The sequence below is a fragment of the Rana temporaria genome, chromosome 4, assembly GCF_905171775.1.
Source record: "Rana temporaria chromosome 4, aRanTem1.1, whole genome shotgun sequence".
In the NCBI taxonomy this organism is placed as follows: Eukaryota; Metazoa; Chordata; class Amphibia; order Anura; family Ranidae; genus Rana; species Rana temporaria.
Genome location: NC_053492.1, coordinates 355,263,386 through 355,282,456, shown reverse-complemented (window position 1 = coordinate 355,282,456; position 19,071 = coordinate 355,263,386). Strand labels below are relative to the sequence as shown.

At 45.3% G+C, this 19,071-nt stretch overlaps 1 protein-coding gene across 1 annotated transcript in view; it reads left to right on the top strand.

Moving 5' to 3' along the window:
* Positions 1-1,557: 1,557 nt before the first annotated feature.
* Positions 1,558-19,071, top strand: part of MTHFD1L (methylenetetrahydrofolate dehydrogenase (NADP+ dependent) 1 like) — a 337,567-nt gene continuing 320,053 nt past the window's right edge. Inside the window, exons 1-3 of the mRNA XM_040350849.1 lie at positions 1,558-1,782; positions 15,109-15,193; positions 18,257-18,307. Of these exons, the coding sequence (XP_040206783.1) occupies positions 1,649-1,782; positions 15,109-15,193; positions 18,257-18,307 (270 nt within the window). The 5' untranslated portion in view covers positions 1,558-1,648. The remainder of the gene's footprint in view (positions 1,783-15,108; positions 15,194-18,256; positions 18,308-19,071) is intronic.

Below are 19,071 nucleotides of genomic sequence, written 5' to 3'. Positions count from 1 at the left end.
GTCACATTAAAGTTGAGAAGCGCGGGGGGGGGGGTGTTCTTTCTGCTGTCGGAAATGACATCTTACATTAACCACTTAAGGACTGGACCAATATGCTGCTACATGACCCAAGGGGTTTTTACAATTCGGCACTGCGTCGCTTTAACAGACAATTGCGCGGTCGTGCGACGTGGCTCCCAAACAAAATTGGCGTCCTTTTTTCCCCACAAATAGAGCTTTCTTTTGGTGGTATTTGATCACCTCTGCGGTTTTTATTTTTTGCGCTATAAACAAAAATAGAGCGAAAATTTTGAAAAAAATGCAATATTTTTTACTTTTTGCTATAATAAATATCCCCCAAAAACATATATATAAAAAAAAAAATTTCCTCAGTTTAGGCCGATACGTATTCTTCTACCTATTTTTGGTAAAAAAAATCGCAATAAGCGTTTATCGATTGGTTTGCGCAAAATTTATAGCGTTTACAAAATAAGGGATAGTTTTATTGCATTTTTATTAATTATTTTTTTTTTTACTACTAATGGCGGTGATCAGCGATTTTTTTCGTGACTGCAACATTATGGCGGACACTTCTGACAATTTTGACACATTTTTGGGACCATTGTCATTTTCACAGTAAAAAATGCATTTAAATGGCATTGTTTATTGTGAAAATGACAGTTGCAGTTTGGGAGTTAAACACAGGGGGCGCTGTAGGATTTAGTGTTCACCTAGTGTGTGTTTACAACTGTAGGGGGTGTGGCTGTAGGACTGATGTCATCGATCGAGTCTCCCTATAAAAGGGATCACTCGATCGATGAAGCACAGGGAAGCCGTGTTTACATATGGCTCTCCCCGTTCTTCAGCTCCGGGGAGCGGCTATAAACGAATAGCCGCGCCGTCGTCCCGGATCGCTCCCCGAGGGAATCCGACCGCCGCATGTAGCGGGGGGGGGGGGGGTCCCGATTGGACCCCCGACAAGGCAGGGACGTACAGGTACGCCAATGTGCCTGTACGTGCCATTCTGCCGACGTATATCTACATGCGGCGGTTGGGAAGCGGTTAAAGTGAGAAGCGCGGGGTGCGGACTTCTTACCTCTTCTCCCATGCAGCCAGCGAGTTGAGAAGCGGGGCGAGGGGCTGAAAATTAATTCTCACCAGGCGGGGGCCTCTAGTAATTTGGGGGGCCCCTCCGCAGCTTTGCGGGGCCCTAAGCTGCTTGCATCGTGAGCCTATAGGGCGGATCGGCCCTGGTCTCTTCAGACTACCACCATTTTATTTTCCAGGGCAGAAACAATGGCATGTTTTGGGCTTTTAAGTCATCTTTAGGCCTAAAATATTCATTTTAACACGTGTACAAGAAAAAAAAAATTATTTTTGAATGAAGTGGGGATGAAGTAACCCTTGTGGAAAATTGACAATCATGCACAAATATATCTCTAGGAACTTCCACATTCCACCCACCAGTCACGACGACGACGGCATGCTTCTAATGACAGAGGTGTCAGCTCCCCGGTCATGAAGTGGTTAATCCACAGGCAGGCCGGCAAAGGCCCCTCCCTGTAGGGGCGGAGATTGCCTGAAGTGAGCGCCCCTTCATGTGGCTGGGAAGTCTTGTAGAGATAAGTCCCGGGCTCAGAACACGCTTCCCTTCCTCTGACCGCTCACCATGCGTTGGGTACCGCTCCGCCGCCTGTACAGCCGACTACCCGGACACCGAGCTCCGCACATCATTGGACGGCTCAGACCAGCTGACAGCCGGCCAGCTTCATCACAGCCAGAGCCTCATGCTTCAATCACCAGGTACTTCTTAAAGGGGAAGAGGACTGTGTGTGTGGAGGGGGCTGTCAGCCCATAGAAGGTGACATGACTGGACCTTGTGTAAACTGACATTGCCAGCTCATCCCTTTTAATAACAAGCACATTAAATACACAGGTTCTGGGGCTAATTGTAATGCAGGAAAAACACTAAGTGAATTTAATTTCTACCTTAATCAGCCACAGAACCGGTGTAATTGGTATGTGCTCGGTTTTAAAGGGATGAGGTGGCAACCCTAGGTGGGGGGGATGACAGTGGAGGGGGCGTGCCTATGGAAAGCAGCCATGTGATTGGAGGCTATAGGAAGAAGTCATGAGCCTAGCACTGTAGTGGGGACTGCACTGCACACAGGGGAACTCGCACCAGGAAACTGCCTATACGTTACAATGTATATACATCCAGATCAGAGAGACTATACCTATAGACAGGGCCGGCCCTATGATGGGACCGGGTGGTACCATGGGTACCAGGCAGCACTTTTAGGGGGGCAGCATACTGATGCCCGCCAGCCCGTTCCGCCACCCAAATAAAATTTATGTCCTTTTTTTTTCCCACAAATAGAGCTTTCTTTTGGTGATATTTGATCACACCTCTGCAGTTTTTATTTTTTGTGCTCTATATATATATATATATATATATATATATATATATATATATATATATATATATATATATATATATATATATATATATATATATATATATATATAATTTTAACTTTTTGCTATAATAAATATCCCCAAAACTTGGAAAAATAAACTATTTTCTTCAGTTTAGGCCAATATGTATTCTTCTACATATTTTTGGTACCAAAAAAAACAAAACACAATTGGCGTACATTGATTAGTTTGCGCAAAAGACATTGTGGCCGCCGGCAATTCACAGGTCCCTTTATACTCCTGGATACATGTATAGAGCCATGGCAGGTCCTTTTTATACATCTTTATGCATGTATAGAGCCATGCCAGGCCCTCTTTATACATCTATAGAGCCATGACAGGCCCTCGTTATACTCCTTTATACATGTATAGAGCCATGACAGGTCCTCTTTATACTCCTATATACATTTATAGAGCCATGACAGGTCCTCTTTATACATCTATAGAGCCATGACAGGTCCTCGTTATACTCCTTTATACATGTATAGAGCCACGACAGGTCCTCCTTATACTCCTATATACATGTATAGAGCCATGACAGGTCCTCTTTATACTTCTATATACATGTATAGAGCCATGACAGGTCCTCTATATACTTCTATATACATGTATAGAGCCATGACAGGCCCTCGTTATACTCCTTTATACATGTATAGAGCCGTGTCAAGTACTCTTTATAGTCCTATATACATTTATAGAGCCGTGACAGGTCCTCTTGATATTCCTTTACATGTAAAGAGTAATGACAGGTCCTCTATATACATGTATAGAGAAATGACAGGTCCTCTTTATACTCCTTTATACATGTATAGAGCCATGACGGGTCCTCTTTATACTCCTTTATACATGTATAGAGCCATGACGGGTCCCCTTTAGTTATCATGATATAAAATAATGAATGTGGGGGCCTTTTGGTGGGCGTGATTTTTTTTCTGGGGGGGGGCAGCATTTCATTCTTGGTCCCAGGCAGCACAATGTCTTGGGCCGGCACTGCCTATAGATCACAGTATTGGTGGATACAGCGATTGCAGCGTCTGTCAATGTAGGGATCACAGGCGACAGACACACACAGAGACCCATGTCATCTGCTGGTGTTGGTCCACTGTATTTTATGAAGCTTTCGCTGGCTGTAAGCCAATGATTGAATTACTGAAATAAATAACATTTTTGATGAGGTGTGCGTGTGTGTGTATAGAATCACAGTTCCAGAGCTCAGTGTTTGTAGTTAAAGTTAGAGGTTCACCCTAAAACAATTGTATAACATTACATCCAACATACTAACGACATGTACAGTATGCTGTGTTTTTTTTTTTTTTTTTGCCGTACATACCGTTTAATTGTTGTCCCCCCCCCGGGTTCCGATTCCAGTGGGACTGGGCATTCCTATTGAGAGCTTAGATGATTGACGTCTGGTAAAAAACTTCCCATGGCGCATAAAGCGCATCACCAGTTTTCCGTAAATAGCCGTCCTGCGAGTCGGCTCTATTTGGCGCCTGCGCAGTCAGCTCTACACGGCGGGCGCAGGCGCCGTATAGCGCCGACTCGCAGGTTGGCTATTTACGGAAAACTGGTGATGCGCTTTATGCGCCATGGGAAGTTTTTTACCAGACGTCAATCATCTAAGCTCTCAATAGGAACGCCCAGTCCCACGGGAATCAGAACCCGGAAGTCGGGAGGAAAATAACAATTAAACGGTATGTACGGCGAACAAAAAAAATACCTGCATACTGTACATGTCGTTTGTATGCTGGATGTAATGTTAGATAATTGTTTTAGGGTGAACCTCCACTTTAAGGTAGAACTATAGGCAAAACTTTTATTCAATTTTTTTGCATCGAGTAAGGACCCTTTCACACGGGCGGACGAACGGACCGTTTACTACAAGTCCGTTTACGGACTTGTAATGTATCCCTATGGGATTGCAGACGTTGGCGGATGATGCATCCGCTAATGTCCGTAACGATCCGCGTCCGCAAAGTTCCGCTTTTTCAGACGGAAGAAAACCCTATTTTTCTTCCGTCTGGCGGAACGGATCGGATGAATACGGACACACGGTCCGTATTCATCCGATTGCCCATAGGGGAGAGCGGAGGAGAGACAGGGCGTTCTCTGCACAGTGTGCGGGGACTGCCCTGTCCACCGACCACTCAGCAGGGATTTACGGAGGAATCCCCGCTGAGCCCAACGGGCTAACGGAGCAAATCAATACGGATCTGCTCCGTGTGAAAGAGCCCTAAGGTGTGTGCGTGTGTTTTTTTTTTTTTTTTGCATCCCCTTGGTGAGATTTCCCTTCACTTCCTGTCACATAGCCAAAGCAGTAAGCAAGAGGAAATCCTTGAAAATTAAGGGAATCCCTTAAGGCCCTTTCACACTGGTGCGTTTTTCCCACGTTTTCTCGGTAAAAATAGCGCTATTAAAACGCCCATAAAACACTCCCCATGCCCCCTCCATTGAAATGAATTAAAAACCGCTGTAAAAACGGAGCGTTTTTAATTCATTTCGAAGGAGAGGGGCATGGGGAGCGTTTTAATAGCGCTATTTTTACCGCAAAAATGCACCAGTGTGAAAGGGCTCTAAGGCTTCCAAGCTTACCAGAAGTTGTCTCCCCATTGGAAGATTTCCTCTTGCTGTTCTGGAGACAGCCCAAAAATGTGGGTTTTAATTTTTCTTTTAGGGCCAGTTCACACCATACAAACGCAATCCGGATGCGTTCCAGGTGCTTTTTTGCATGCACGTTTTTGATGCGTTCCAGTGCGTTTTTGATGCAGTCCAGTGCTTTTTTTTTTTTTTCACCCCTCTTTTTTTTTTTTTTTTTATTAACCTTAAATAAGGACAAGTGTGTTCCAGTGCATTTAGGTGCGTTTTTGATGCATTTTACAGCGTTCCAGTGCAGGTAAAATGCAGCATGTTCTACTTTTCTGGAACTGCAAGCACTGGTGTGAACTATGCCATTGAAAAACCATATAACCTACTTTCCATGCGTTTTTGATGCAGGAAAAAACGCACTGGACTGCATGTGGTGTGAACTGGCTCTTGGTGCTAATGGTAAACAGGACAAATGGAGAGGGTGAATCTCCCTAACGGGGGCACAGACCACAATAAAAACCTGACAGGTGTTCTAATTTACTTTTGCCTTCTGTATGCCTTTTGCCTCCTATTTTTTTATATATATCTCTATCTCTGGCCCGGATTCAGATACAATTGTGTATCTATCGGCGGGCGTAACGTATGTCAGATACTTTACGCCGCCGTAAATTAGGGCGCAAGTTCCGTATTCAGAAAGAACTTGCGCCCTAAGTTAAGGCGGCGTAGCGTATGTGGTCCAGCGTAAGCCCGCCTAATTCAAATGTGGATGATGTGGGCGTGTTTTATCTAAATTACATGTGACCTCACGTACTTGACGTTTTTTACGAACGGCGCATGCGCCGTCCGTGAACGTTTTCAAGTGCGCATGCTCCAAATTACGCCGCAAACTGTCAATGCTTTCGACGTGAACGTAACTTGCCCTATTCGCGAACGACTTGCGTAAACGACGTAAAATACAACGCTGTTCGGTCGTTTCTGACGTCCATACTTAACATGACTTATCCCTGCTTTATGAGGGGTAACTTTATGCCGGAAGAAGCCTTGCGTAAAAAAATGTGCCGGGCGGACGTACGTTTCTGAATCGGCGTATCTACCTAATTTGCATATTCCTCACGTAAATCTACGGAAGCGCCACCTAGCGGCCAGCGTAAATATGCAGCCTAAGATACGACGGTGTAAGAGACTTACGCCGGTCGGATCTTAGGGAAATCAATGCGTAACTGATTCTACGAATCAGTCGCATAGATACGACCCCGCACACTCAGAGATACGCCGTCGTAACTCCTATCTGAATCCGGGCCTCTATCTCTATCTCTATCTACTTTAAAGTTATCAGTGTCTACTGATACAGGTGACCATAGATCTAGCGATCAGTTATAGATTGGTGTCAACACAGCTCTAGCCAACTGAGTGACCATAGTGCAGTGGAACTACTACTCTCAGCACAACTATTAGTCATCAGGCTGATGGTACATTGCAGGCTCCTCTTGGCATGTTATATGACCGTCCTCATAGCTCTGGAGAAGTCCTCTATATGTTGGATGTCGCACTTCTACATCTCTATAAACTGTCCTGATAGGTGGCTGAAGATTAGGATGGATGCCTATGACATAAGTCTTTGTAACTGGCACATTTTCTCAGGTGTGAGCCAGATCCCAGTTTACATTGGCTCTGCCCCAGACTATTTTCATTCAGAATAGGGTCAGTGTGCTAGGCTGCACGTGTCATGGCCTTGTTCCCAGACACATTTCTGGCTCCGGTGTCTGCCTTCCTCTTGCTATGTTTATTCACGCTGTATTGTTTAATTCCCATCTAATTTCTATTGCAATTATTCCTAAAATCAGTCCTTCCTGCCTCCAGCGATGGATACTTTACCTGTGTAGTATTCCCGATCTGTCAGTGTACATTGTATCGGTGCTGTCAGACTGTTGTGATATTATGTATCTATGACCAGTGATCTCTGGTGACAGTATACATTGTATTAGTGCTGTCAGGTATCTCTGTGATTTGCATGCTCAGTCAGACTGTATTGTGCTATTCTGTATGTGTGGCCAGTGATCTCTGGTGACAGTATACATTGTATTAGTGCTGTCATGTATCTCTATGATCAGGGATTTGCATGCTCAGTGTCAGACTGTATTGCGCTATTCTGTATCTGTGGCCAGTGAGCAGCATGTTCACAACTTCTGCTTGGCAGTCACTCAGCTACACGTGTGGAAGCTCTGAACGCCAGAGGCGACCAGCCAAGCCGTCACTTTTCACAGTATCATGGAAGGGGCGCAGTAACTGTTGACATGCATCTCAGTTAAGAGAAGTATTTTGTTTATTAAATTCATAGAACACCTATAAGTTGTCTATGAAACTAATTGTTATAGGTGTTGGTGAAAAAAAAAAGTTAACGTATTTTCCGGCGTATAAGACGACTTTCTGGATGCAAAAAAATGCATCCGAAGTCTGGGGTCGTCTTATACACTGGGTACGGTCTCCATGCTGCGAGAGCGTCAATGATTTAAAAGACGCTCCTTCTCCTCAGAGTGTTCTGTGATAGGTGGAACACAAATCTTCCCAGCAGAGCCTCTGTTCTGTGTTCCTCCTATCACAGATGCCTTCTCATCCTCGGACGAGATGAGAAGACGTCCGTGATAGGCGGAACACAGAACAGAGGCACTGCTGGGAAGTTTTGTGTTCCGCCTAACACAGGACAGTCTGAGGAGAAGGCGCGTCTTTTAAATCATTGACGCGCGCAGCACGGAGACTGTCACCGCACCGCACCATTCAGAAAAAAAGTGAGTGATGGCAGTTTGCAGTGATTGCACTGGGGGGCAAGCTCGGGCACAGAGAGGGGGCAAGCTCGGGCACAGAGAGGGGGCAAGCTCGGGCACAGAGAGGGGGCAAGCTCGGGCACAGAGAGGGGGCAAGCTCGGGCACAGAGAGGGGGCAAGCTCGGGCACAGAGAGGGGGCAAGCTCGGGCACAGAGAGGGGGCAAGCTCGGGCACAGAGAGGGGGCATGTAATGTAATGGCACAGAGAGGGGGCATGTAATGTAATGGCACAGAGAGGGGGCATGTAATGTAATGGCACAGAGAGGGGGCATGTAATGTAATGGCACAGAGAGGGGGCATGTAATGTAATGGCACAGAGAGGGGGCATGTAATGTAATGGCACAGAGAGGGGGCATGTAATGGCACAGAGAGGGGCATGTAATGTAATGGCACAGAGAGGGGCATGTAATGTAATGGCACAGAGAGGGGCATGTAATGTAATGGCACAGAGAGGGGCATGTAATGTAATGGCACAGTGAGGAATGTAATGTAATGACACAGTGAGATTTGAAAAAGCCTGTTTCTGTCAGCGGATCTGGCTACCCCTCAGCTTCCAGAAAGACTAGTAAGAAGGGGGTAGTCTTATACAGTGAGTATATCCCAAAACCAACATTTTTCCTGGAAAATTAGGGGGTCGTCTTATACGCCCAGTCGTCTTATATGCCGGCAAATACGGGTAATAAAAAAAAAAAAGATATTGTAAAACTAAAGAATTTACTGGTCTGATTATTTATAATACGAAATGAGCAAGCAAGAATGGGTTGCTTATGAGTAGCAATGCAACATGTTTACTTTTCTGGATATGTCAGAGGATTGGTTATGAATGATAACTCATTTACAGCACTTTTTATAATTCAGCCCATTAGCAATAACTAGAAGGTTACACAGAGAGCTTTGTGTAGGGACATCGGTCTCCTGGAAGATGGCTGCTGGAGACTCAGGATATCCCCACAACATCCTCTAGTGTTTGCTATACAGGACCCAAGTGATGCAATAGACTGCTCCAATGTCAATATTCAAATGTCAGGACTTGTCTGTGCTGGGAAGTGGTTTAAATGTAAAGCTTTATAACAAATCGGAAATACAGTAAAACTAGTAAATGTTGTTCCAGGTTATTCGTCTAAACTGTGTCCCTGTACATATAGCAGCTCATGTCTTGCTGCTGATTCCCTTTGGTATGTGTAAAAGGGAGTAAAGTTGTTTTTGCAATGCGACACACTGGCTTGCTTTAAAGTAGAACTAAAGCAAAAAATGTTATTTGTAAAGTGATTCTAAAGCCTTTAAAGTGTTTTTTATTTTAATGTTTTCCTGTTATGCATTGCCTGCATTAAGGCAATCCACCTTCTATATCCAGGATTCCCCTCCAGCCCTTATTATAATTTCCTGATCCTGAACTTGATTCAATGCTGTGCTCTTACTCCTCACTGGGAAAATTGAGAGCAACAGGACAGCAGCTGCTGTCAATCAAATCCTATGACGAGGGGGCATAGTAAAGCCCTGCTGTCTGTCTTTTAACCTCTTGACCACTGGGCACTTAAACCCCCTTCCTAACCAGACCAATTTTCAGCTTTCGGTGCTCTCACAATTTGAATGACAATTACTCAGTCATACAACATTGTACCAATCTGAAATTTTTGTCCTTTTTTTCACACAAATAGAGCTTTCTTTTGGTGGTATTTGATCACCTCTGCGGTTTTAATTTTTTGCGCTATAAAAGAAAAAAGACTGTAAAAAAAAATAAAAAAAAAATTCTAGTTTCTGTCATATTAGCAGGTTATTTCTCACACACAGCATATGCATACTACAAATTACACCCCAAAACACATTCTGCTACTTCTCCCGAGTATGGCGATACAACATGTGTGAGACTTTTACACAGCGTGGCCACATACAGAGGCCCAACATGCAGGGAGCACCTTCAGGCGTTCTGGAGCACCCAGGCCAATTCTGACATTTCTCTCCTACATGTAAAAATCATCATTTATTTGCTAAAAAATTCATTAGAAACCGCAGCAATTTTTTGAACGCGTGTTTTAAAAAAAACTGTTTTGTGCTTAAAAAAAAAACCAAAAAAAAAACAGTAAAGTTAGCCCAATGTTTTTGCATACTATTAAAGATTAAGTTACGCTGAGTAAATGGATACCTAACATGTCACCCTTCAAAATTGCACACGCTCGTGGAATTGCGCCAAACTTCGCTACTTAAAAATCCCCATAGGCGACGTATTGCAAGGTATTGCAGAGTATGGGGGGGGGGGGGGTATTGCAGAGTATTGCGCAGGGATGGATGGCTGGATCTGTGACTGCAATTGTCACAGATCCAGCCCACAGTGCTGCTGCCACCTGCCCCCCCCCCCCCTCACACTGTACCGAACGGTACAGAGAGGAGAGGGAGGAACCGGCGTCATTACATAACGCCGGTTTGTTTACAAGTGATCGCGCCGTCATTGGACGGTGGGATCACGCGGTAAGGAGCCGCTTCCATTGGCTCCTTACCGCGAGTGCCGGTGATCGCGTGTGTGCGCCCTCTCGGGCGCGCGGGTCTGATTCTCCGGGAGGACGTATATTTACGCCCTCCCAGAGTTAGGGAACCGCCTTGTAGCCATATTTCGGCTATAGGGCGGTTACTAAGTGGTTAATGCCATCAACAGGGCTCGGGTAGCAAGCAAGCCCCCCCCAAATAATTGGCTTGCTAGGATGGTACTCAAAAGGCAGGAGGAGCCAGGACCATCGGCGAGGGACCCCAGAAGAGGAGGTTCGGGGTGCTTTGTGCAAAACAATCGTACAGAACAGGTAAAAATAAAATGATATATTTTAAAGGTTTAGAATAACTTTAATCCTACAGGACAATTGTAGACCCTGGGTTAAAAGCTGGTACCTTCAAGTAATTGGCCCTGGCAAAACTTTGGACAAGAACCCCCCCCCCCCCATCGTGCATCCCCCTATAAACCTACTTCACTTTACCCTATGAGGCCTTTGTTTTTTGCTAGTTAAAGTGTTTAATGGTTCTAAAGTTTAGGTGTTTGTAACATTTAATGCATTCCCTGCATTAGTGTAAACAGTAAGACACCACCCCACTACTTGTTCCTCCCTCCCTGTCTCTAGACGCTTACCTGACGCCTCACAATTCAGCGCTATCCCTGCCGACAGCCCTACTCTTCTCTCCTCCCCTTTTGGATTCACAGGCTTCACTGAGCAGCAGGAGCCGTAGGCTGTCAGTCAGATCCTGCAGGGGTATGGCCAAGCCATGCTTTGTGTCTATGAAACACACGGTCTGCCTTGGGAGTGCAACCACATGAGTATCCCCTTGGCACACAGCTTGCTGAGGGTACCTGCAAGGAAGGAGTGGGGTCCAACAAACCGGAAATAAGGAACCGCAGGTAAGTATATCATGTTTTTTTATTTAAAAAAAATTACTTCAATATCACTAAGGTGATGCACCACTCTTGGCCTAACCTAGTTTATTATTTTTCTTTGGATTCTTCAATCAGCTCCTCACTGTCTCCTAAGTTAAGAATGGAAACGGTGCATCTGGATCGTTGCTACCTAGATATAACCTTGGGAGATGTACCCAGACCTTGCACATTGCGCAAAGCCTGTAATGTTGCTTTGGGCACTTGTGCAGTGCTAGTCGGCCACAGGGTGCTATACGGGTCCAGGGATATGGTTCATCCCTATGGAACCCACATCCTGAAGACCTCTCTGGGGGTATACTCGGCATAATTGACGTAGCCTGGACCCCCATTATGGAGAAGCTACACAAGAGAAGTTTACCCTGGACCATTACTGTAGCCTCACTATTTACAAGTTTCCTAAATAATAATTATACAGCAGCAAGAAAGTATGTGAATTCCTTGGAATTAGCTGGTCTTCTGTGTCTTTATTGCACACACCCATTAAACAGTCAAAATTGAAGGTGTGGTTTAGAGCTACTTTAATGGATGACAGATACTCAAGATTGCGGTACATAAGAACTATGCCTCGCAAAAAGCTCTCTCAAGACATACAATTAAGAGTAGTTGATCTGAATAAAGCTGGAAAGTGATACAAAGCAATCTCAAAGGCCTCGTACACACGACAGGACATGTCCGATGAAAACGGTCCGCGGACCGTTTTCATCGGACATGTCCGCTGGCGGGTTTTGGTCTGATGGCTGTACACACCATCAGACCAAATTTCCCGGGGACAGCGAACGCGGTGACGTGGCCGCGACGATGCGGCGACGTGCGCGACCCTGGAAGGTCAATGCTTCCACGCATGCGTCTAATCACTTTGACGCATGCGAGGGCTTTCGGCCGAGCGGACATGTCCGGTGAGTCGTACAGACGACCGAACATGTCCGACGGACAGGCTTCCAGCGGACATGTTTCTTGGCATGCTAAGAAACATTTGTCCGCTGGAAACCTGTCCGATCCGCCGGAAATTTGCCTGGTCGGCCATACACACGACCGAACATGTCTGCTGAAACTGGTCCGCGGACCAGTTTCAGCAGACATGTTCAGTCGTGTGTACGAGGCCAAAGTGTTTAGGCGTCCATCAGTTGACAAACTGTGTATAGAGACCGTTTATAACTGTGGCTACTGTTCTAGAATAAGTGCCCAGCCAAGATGACTCCCAAAGCACAATGCAGAATCCTCAATGAGGTAAAGAAGAACCCACGTCCCCGTTCATGAGTCTACCATATGTAAATCTTTGAATATGTAGGGTGTCCATAGCAGAACGCCATGAAAGAAACTGCTGCTCTTCAAAACCATTGTTGTTTGCCGAAGAGCACCATGGCAAACCACAACACCACTGGGGAAAATGTTCTATTGACTGATGTTGAATTGTTCGGGAAGAATACTCACCAGTAGTGCTGTATGTATGCACAAATAGGGTACAGCTTACCAACATCAAAACATCCCAATGGTGGAGGGAACATGATTTGGGGTTTATTTGCTGGCTCAAGGCCTGGACCACTTGCCATTATGGAGGGGGAAAATGGATTCCCAAGTTTACCAAAATATCCAACCGGATAATGTTAGAGTGTCTGTCAGCTGATGATTAATAGTCCACAAACTGAAGTTAGATGGGTGATGTAGCAGACCAATGACTCCAAGGCCCCTTTCAGACTGGGGCGGGAGGTGCGGTCGTGGTAAAGCGACGCTTTACCTTTGGAATTGCGGCGGTATTTGACTGCTAGCGGTGCCCCCCCCGCTAGCGGCCAAAAAGGGTTATTACCAGTGGCATTGCGCCTTTGAGGCGCATTGCCGGCGGTATAGCTGCGGTTTACCATTGCTTTCAATGCTCCTTCACCGCTCCAAAGATGTGGCTAGCAGAAATTCTGGAGTGGTTTTTAGGTCGGTTTGCAGGTGCTATTTTTAACACAATAGCACCTGCAAACCGCCCCAGTGTGAAAGGGGCCTAAGGGTTGGTTTAATAAAACTGGAAAGTGCAAAATCTGGTTCAACTCTGCATAGAAACCAATCGGCTTCCAGGTTTTATAGCTAAAGCTTAACTGAACAAGCTGAGGTTGGAAGCTTATTGGCTACAATGTTTTATTAAATCTCTACCCCATAGCATCAGAGTAAATCCGCCACAGATTGGCTTCAGAAAAAGAGAAAATGTCCCTCTTGGAGTGGGAACCCCTCATAATGGGCATAGCAGCCAGCAGGTGTACAGACCCAGGAATTTGGCACAGGGATGATGGGAACCCCTCATAATGGGCACGGCAGGTGTACAGACCCGGTAATTCAGTACAGGGACAGTGGGAACCCCTCATAATGGGCACAGCAGCCAGCAGGTGTACAGACCTGGGAACTCCTCATAATGGACAGTGAGGCTGTAATTGATGGGCACAATTTTATCTAGCAGTAATGATGATTACATGATAAATGGCAGCCCTGCATTACTAACTGTTACAGTTTTCAGTTTTTTTGCACCCCCCCCCCCAAAAAACTTTGAGCACCAGCTGCCACTGTTCAGAGTATGAATCATTAACCAGTATGAATCCTGTCTTTTAGACAGTTTTCTATCAATTGGTAATTGAATAGAAAACAATTTCTAAGCCTGTAGAGCACAGGTGTCAAACACAAGGCCCGCGGGCCGAATCCGGCCCTCCAGGCCATTTCATGTGTCCCTTGCAGCTGTAGGAGAGCTCCAGCCCTCCCCTGGTCCTACTCCAGACCCTTACTTTCTGCTTTTTAAGCAATGCATCCAACTTCTTCCCAGCAGCAGCATAAGGAAAGGGGGTGCACTGTGATGTAAGGGAGAGTGGGGGACTCGGCTACTGATGGTGGGGTGGCTCTTGACATCTAATGTAAAGGGAGGGGATGCGCTTGACATCTAATCTTACAGATACAACCGGCCCTTTTGAGAACAATCATAATGCTGATGCGGCCCGCAATGAAATTGAGTTTGACACCCCTGCTGTAGACTTTACCTTACACATTAGCCTAATAGAGCTGAACTTTTTTTTTTTTTTTCAGACCCTAGCCCCAGATTCTTGCAGTTCCTAAAAAGTAGTTTTCTGACCTTTAAAGCGGCGTATCAGTAGATACGCCGGCGTACTTTCTTTGTGGATCTGCCCCTAAACCTTTTTTCTGACACTTGTTGGTTTCAAGTTAAAATAATTTTTTTATTTATCTTTTGCTAGAACCACTAAACTTTTTATACATTTCTTTTAGTACAGGCCCTAGAGAATAAAATGGTGGTTATTGCAATATTTTGTCACATTGTATTTGCGCAGCTGTCTCTTAAATGCATTTTTTTGGGGAAAAAAACGATTTTAATGAATTGACAAAAAAATAAATAAAAAATAAAGTAAAGTTAGCCCCCCAAAAAAGGGGGGGTTGTCATCAGGGGCCCTGGGGACCTCTGGGCCCTTTAATAAAATCAAACAAAAAAAATATATAAACATTTTATTTAAATTGTATTTATAAAAAAAGGGGGGGGGGGTTGCCATCTGAGGACCTCCGGGCCCCTTACAGGTGTACTGCCTGTACCCCTCTGAGGCCCTAGATAACGCCAAGCAACAGTCCACCACCAGAACATGGGGGAGCAAACGATCAGGTAAGTAGAACCTAGTCAAATGGTTATTAACCCTTGCAGTGTGGGCACAGCCCCACTGCAAAGATTTATTTATTTATTTATTTTTTGCCTAGAGGTGGCCCTTAAATGGCTTATTTAGAATCCATTGTAAGAGAAGTAGAGGGAACATAGCTCTATGGAAAAATACTTACTACTCTTGTTTTTCTTTATTTCAGGAATGTAATTCAGCAATCAAAAGATGCATTCTATAATTTGCAAAAACAAAATGCTGCATTCAAGCCAGTACTGGCTGTAATTCAGGTAGGTGGACAGAGTGAAATGAGAAAGAGGCACTATATACGTAAGAACTAGTGTAATGTAACTGCACTAATTGGTCTGTTTCTGATCTATCTTCTGATTTTAAAATTTTAAATGAAAGCTTCAGATAATGGTAACATTTTTGCATTGAGTAGGGAACGTTTAGAACCTTGTGTAAATTTTATTGCTGTCTGTGTTCTATTTGGGGAAATTTGGGATTTACTCGGTAGCGGAACTATAGGGGTCGCAATTGCGACTGGGCCTTGCCATTCTGACGCTGTGGTGGGACCCAAAGACCCGGCATCTTCCCCTGCACCTCTTGCTGGCTGTTTTAGAATGCAGAGGGGGGAGGCGGCCATCGGCAGCTCTATGGTGCCTGTGGGGCGGCGGGATGTCTTTGGGGCTTGTAGTTCTTTCTCCACCCGAGTGTCAGTGCATACAGTGGAGAGGGGAGGGGCCTCTGACCCGGGCAGGTATAATTTTTTTCTTTACAGGACTAGATAAGTTAGTTTTATATAATGGATTTTTGTAGATTTTTGCGCTATAAGACCCCTTTCACACTAAAGGCGCTTTTCAGGTGTTTAACGCCTCTCAAGCCTTTACAGTGTGAAAGCCTGAGTGCTTTCACAGTGGGGCTGTGCGCTTGCGAAAAAGAAAAAAAGTCCTGCAAGCAGCATCTTTCGGGCAATGGGGGAGCGTTGTATACATTCAGGGGCGGACTGACCATTTGGTCACTCGGGCACTGCCCAAGGGCCCCATGCCACTAGGGGGCCCCATCAGGGTTGCCAGCCTTCATAAAACTAGGGACAGTATGTAAAAAAAAAATCCCAAGTTTATAGCTGCCCCGCCTCTCCAGTACCTTTTCAGTGGGTGTATGTATAATGTGTGTGTGTGTGTGTGTATACTGTGTATGTATACTGTGTGTGTGTGTGTGTGTATACTGTGTATGTATACTGTGTGTGTGTGTGTGTGTGTGTGTGTGTGTGTGTGTGTGTGTGTGTGTGTGTGTGTGTACTGTGTGGGCCCCATAATCTCCTATTACCCGGGGGCCCCATAATCTCTTATTTTCCGGGGGCCCCATGAGTTGTCAGTCCGCCCCTGTATACATTGCTCCTAAACCGCCCCTGCCATTGAAATCGATAAAACTAGCGGCACTTTACCGCTGACGTGGCCGCGCTAGCAGTGTGAAAGGGCTCTAAACAAAGAGTGACAATTTTAAAGAAAAATAAATTTACTTTCTGCTATAATACATATCCAAAAAATATAAAATCTGTAAAAATAAATGTATGTATTCTTGGTAAAAAAAATTGCACAAAGTGTATATTGATTGGTTCGCGCAAAAGTTATAGCGTCTACAAAATGGGGAAAGATTTAGGGACTTCTTTTTTTTTTTTTTTTTACTTGTAATGGCGGGGATTTTTTTTTTTTTGGCTGCGACATTGTGGCAGAAAAATCTGACCCGAAGTGACACTTTTTGGTGACCAGTGACACCAATACAGTGATCAGTGCTAAGAAAATGCACTGATCATTGTATAAATGGCACTGATGGGGAAGGCGTTAAAGGGTTAATAAAGGATTTTTTTTTTTTTTTTTTAAATAACAAACATGTTATACTTACCTCCACTGTGCAGTTCGTTTTGCACAGAGTGGCCCCGATCCACGTCTTTTGGGGTCCCTTGGCGGCTGTCTCTGGTCATCCCCGTAAGAACTTATCACCTTAATGCCAGAGCTCACATGATGATGAGTCCTTGCGGGCGCACTACCGTGATACTTTGAGCGGTCATAGCTGCTCACTGTATCACTCAGCCCCGCGGTGCACCGTGTCACTGGATGTGATTGACAGCAGCGCCAGCCAATGGCTGCGCTGCTCTCAATCCATCCACTCTAGCCAATTAGCGGCCAGGCTGAGCGGCAAAGAGGATCTCGGGACCGAGCATGTGACTTTCGAGGAGTCAGGTAAGTAAAACGGGGGCTCATAGATTGCATTAAGGTGACATTTTTTATTTTTTTCCTTTACAACTCCTTTAAAGCGGGAGTTCACTCATTTATTAAATTTTTCCCCTTTTCCCCTTAGATTCCTGCTCGTTCGGTCTAGGGGAATCGGCTATTTGTATTAAAATATGAGCAGTACTTACCCGTTTTCGAGATGCATCTTCTTCCGTCGCTTCCGGGTATGGGTCTTTGGGAGCGGGCGTTCCTTCTTGATTGACAGTCTTCCGAGAGGCTTCCGACGGTCGCATCCATCGCGTCACTCGTAGCCGAAAGAAGCCGAACGTCGGTGCGGCTCTATACTGCGCCTGCGCACCAACGTTCGGCTTCTTTCGGAAAATCGTGACGCGATGGATGCGACCGTCGGAAGCCTCTCGGAAGACTGTCAATCAAGAAGGAACGCCCGCTCCCGAAGACCCATACCCGGAAGCGACGGAAGAAGATGCATCTCGTAAACGGGTAAGTAATGCTCATATTTTAAAACAAATAGCCGATTCCCCTAGTAAAAACGAGCAGGAAGCTAAGGGGAAAAAGTGCCCTCTAAGGGTGAACCACCGCTTTAAGTGTTCCTTAGGGAAGTGCTTTCTAACTGTCAGGAAGGGACTGACGGGGAGTAGAGAGAAATCGCTGTTCCTGATCACTAGGAACAGCTTATCTCGATCTACCGCTCTCTCAATCTACCGCTCTCTCTCGATATCCCTCTACCGCTGGTGGCCGGAGCCGCAGGTACGTGCCGCAGTATGTGGGCGGTTCAGAAGTGGTTAACTCCATTTTTACACTGCAGATTAGAACATTTTTAAAACATGCTTTCTGCTGTTTGGAGAGCTATAGTTGTGATATTTTTTGATTGCAGAGTTACTGAATAGGTTTTACTCAGCAAGGGGTGTGTTGGACCTTTGCAGAGAGACCACTGCATCCACAAAAGCAACATGCTTCTACACTTGGCTATGGCTGCCTTCTAAAGTAAACAAATGCTTAGACGTTTGCACACCTTTTTGTTTTGATGCACCTGGAATGTATTTAGCTGATTTAAACTGCAGTTTATGTATGTTGACTTCTTCGTTGTCTAATTTTAAGGTAAATGGGGAAGATCAAACCTTGCAAGCAACACAAAATTATGCACGAGAGGTGAGATTTAATGCGTTACATTTACTGATTTGTGGATTTTAAAAGTTGTAGATCTGTGCTGTAGCGTTTTTTTGTAAAGTGTAAATAGTGCGCTGTAAACCAATAGTACATTAGGATTGATTTATTAAATGCAAATGGGTGGGAGCAAGGAGAAATCACTACAAAGATAATTGGTACAGTTGCATTGTGATGCACACCCACCTAGTGAGCACAATATCCTGACTGCTCTACTAAAAGGTTCATACGTTTTTAGTACACTTTACGGTCCCAGTTTGCAATGTGCACAAAAAACATCCAAATAATGCTGATTTTCTGTTTATATTTTTCCCGCAGGGTGTGCTAAGACTCTGCCTTAGGCCCCTTTCACACAGGGCAGTGGAGGTGCGGTGGCGGTATAGCGCCGCTGTACCGTCGGAATTGCTGCGGCATTCGGCCGCTAGCGGTGCGTTATCAACCCCCCCCCGCTAGCGGCCGAAAAAGGGTTAATACCGCCCGCAATGCGCCTCTGCAGAGGCGAGAGAGAGACTTGTAAAGCGCAACATATGCGAACTGAATCGCCTGTGGGCGCTGTATGCATTGCGGGCGGTATTAGCGCGGTTTCCCATTTTTCCCATTTTTTTTTTTTTAATGGGAAGGAGCGGTGAAGGAGCGTTATACAGAGGGCTCCTCTCACCGCTCCAAAGATGCTGCTTGCAGGAGATATTTTTTTTTCTCTCCTGCCAGCGCATCGCCTCGGTGTGAGAGCCCTCTGGCTTTCACATTGA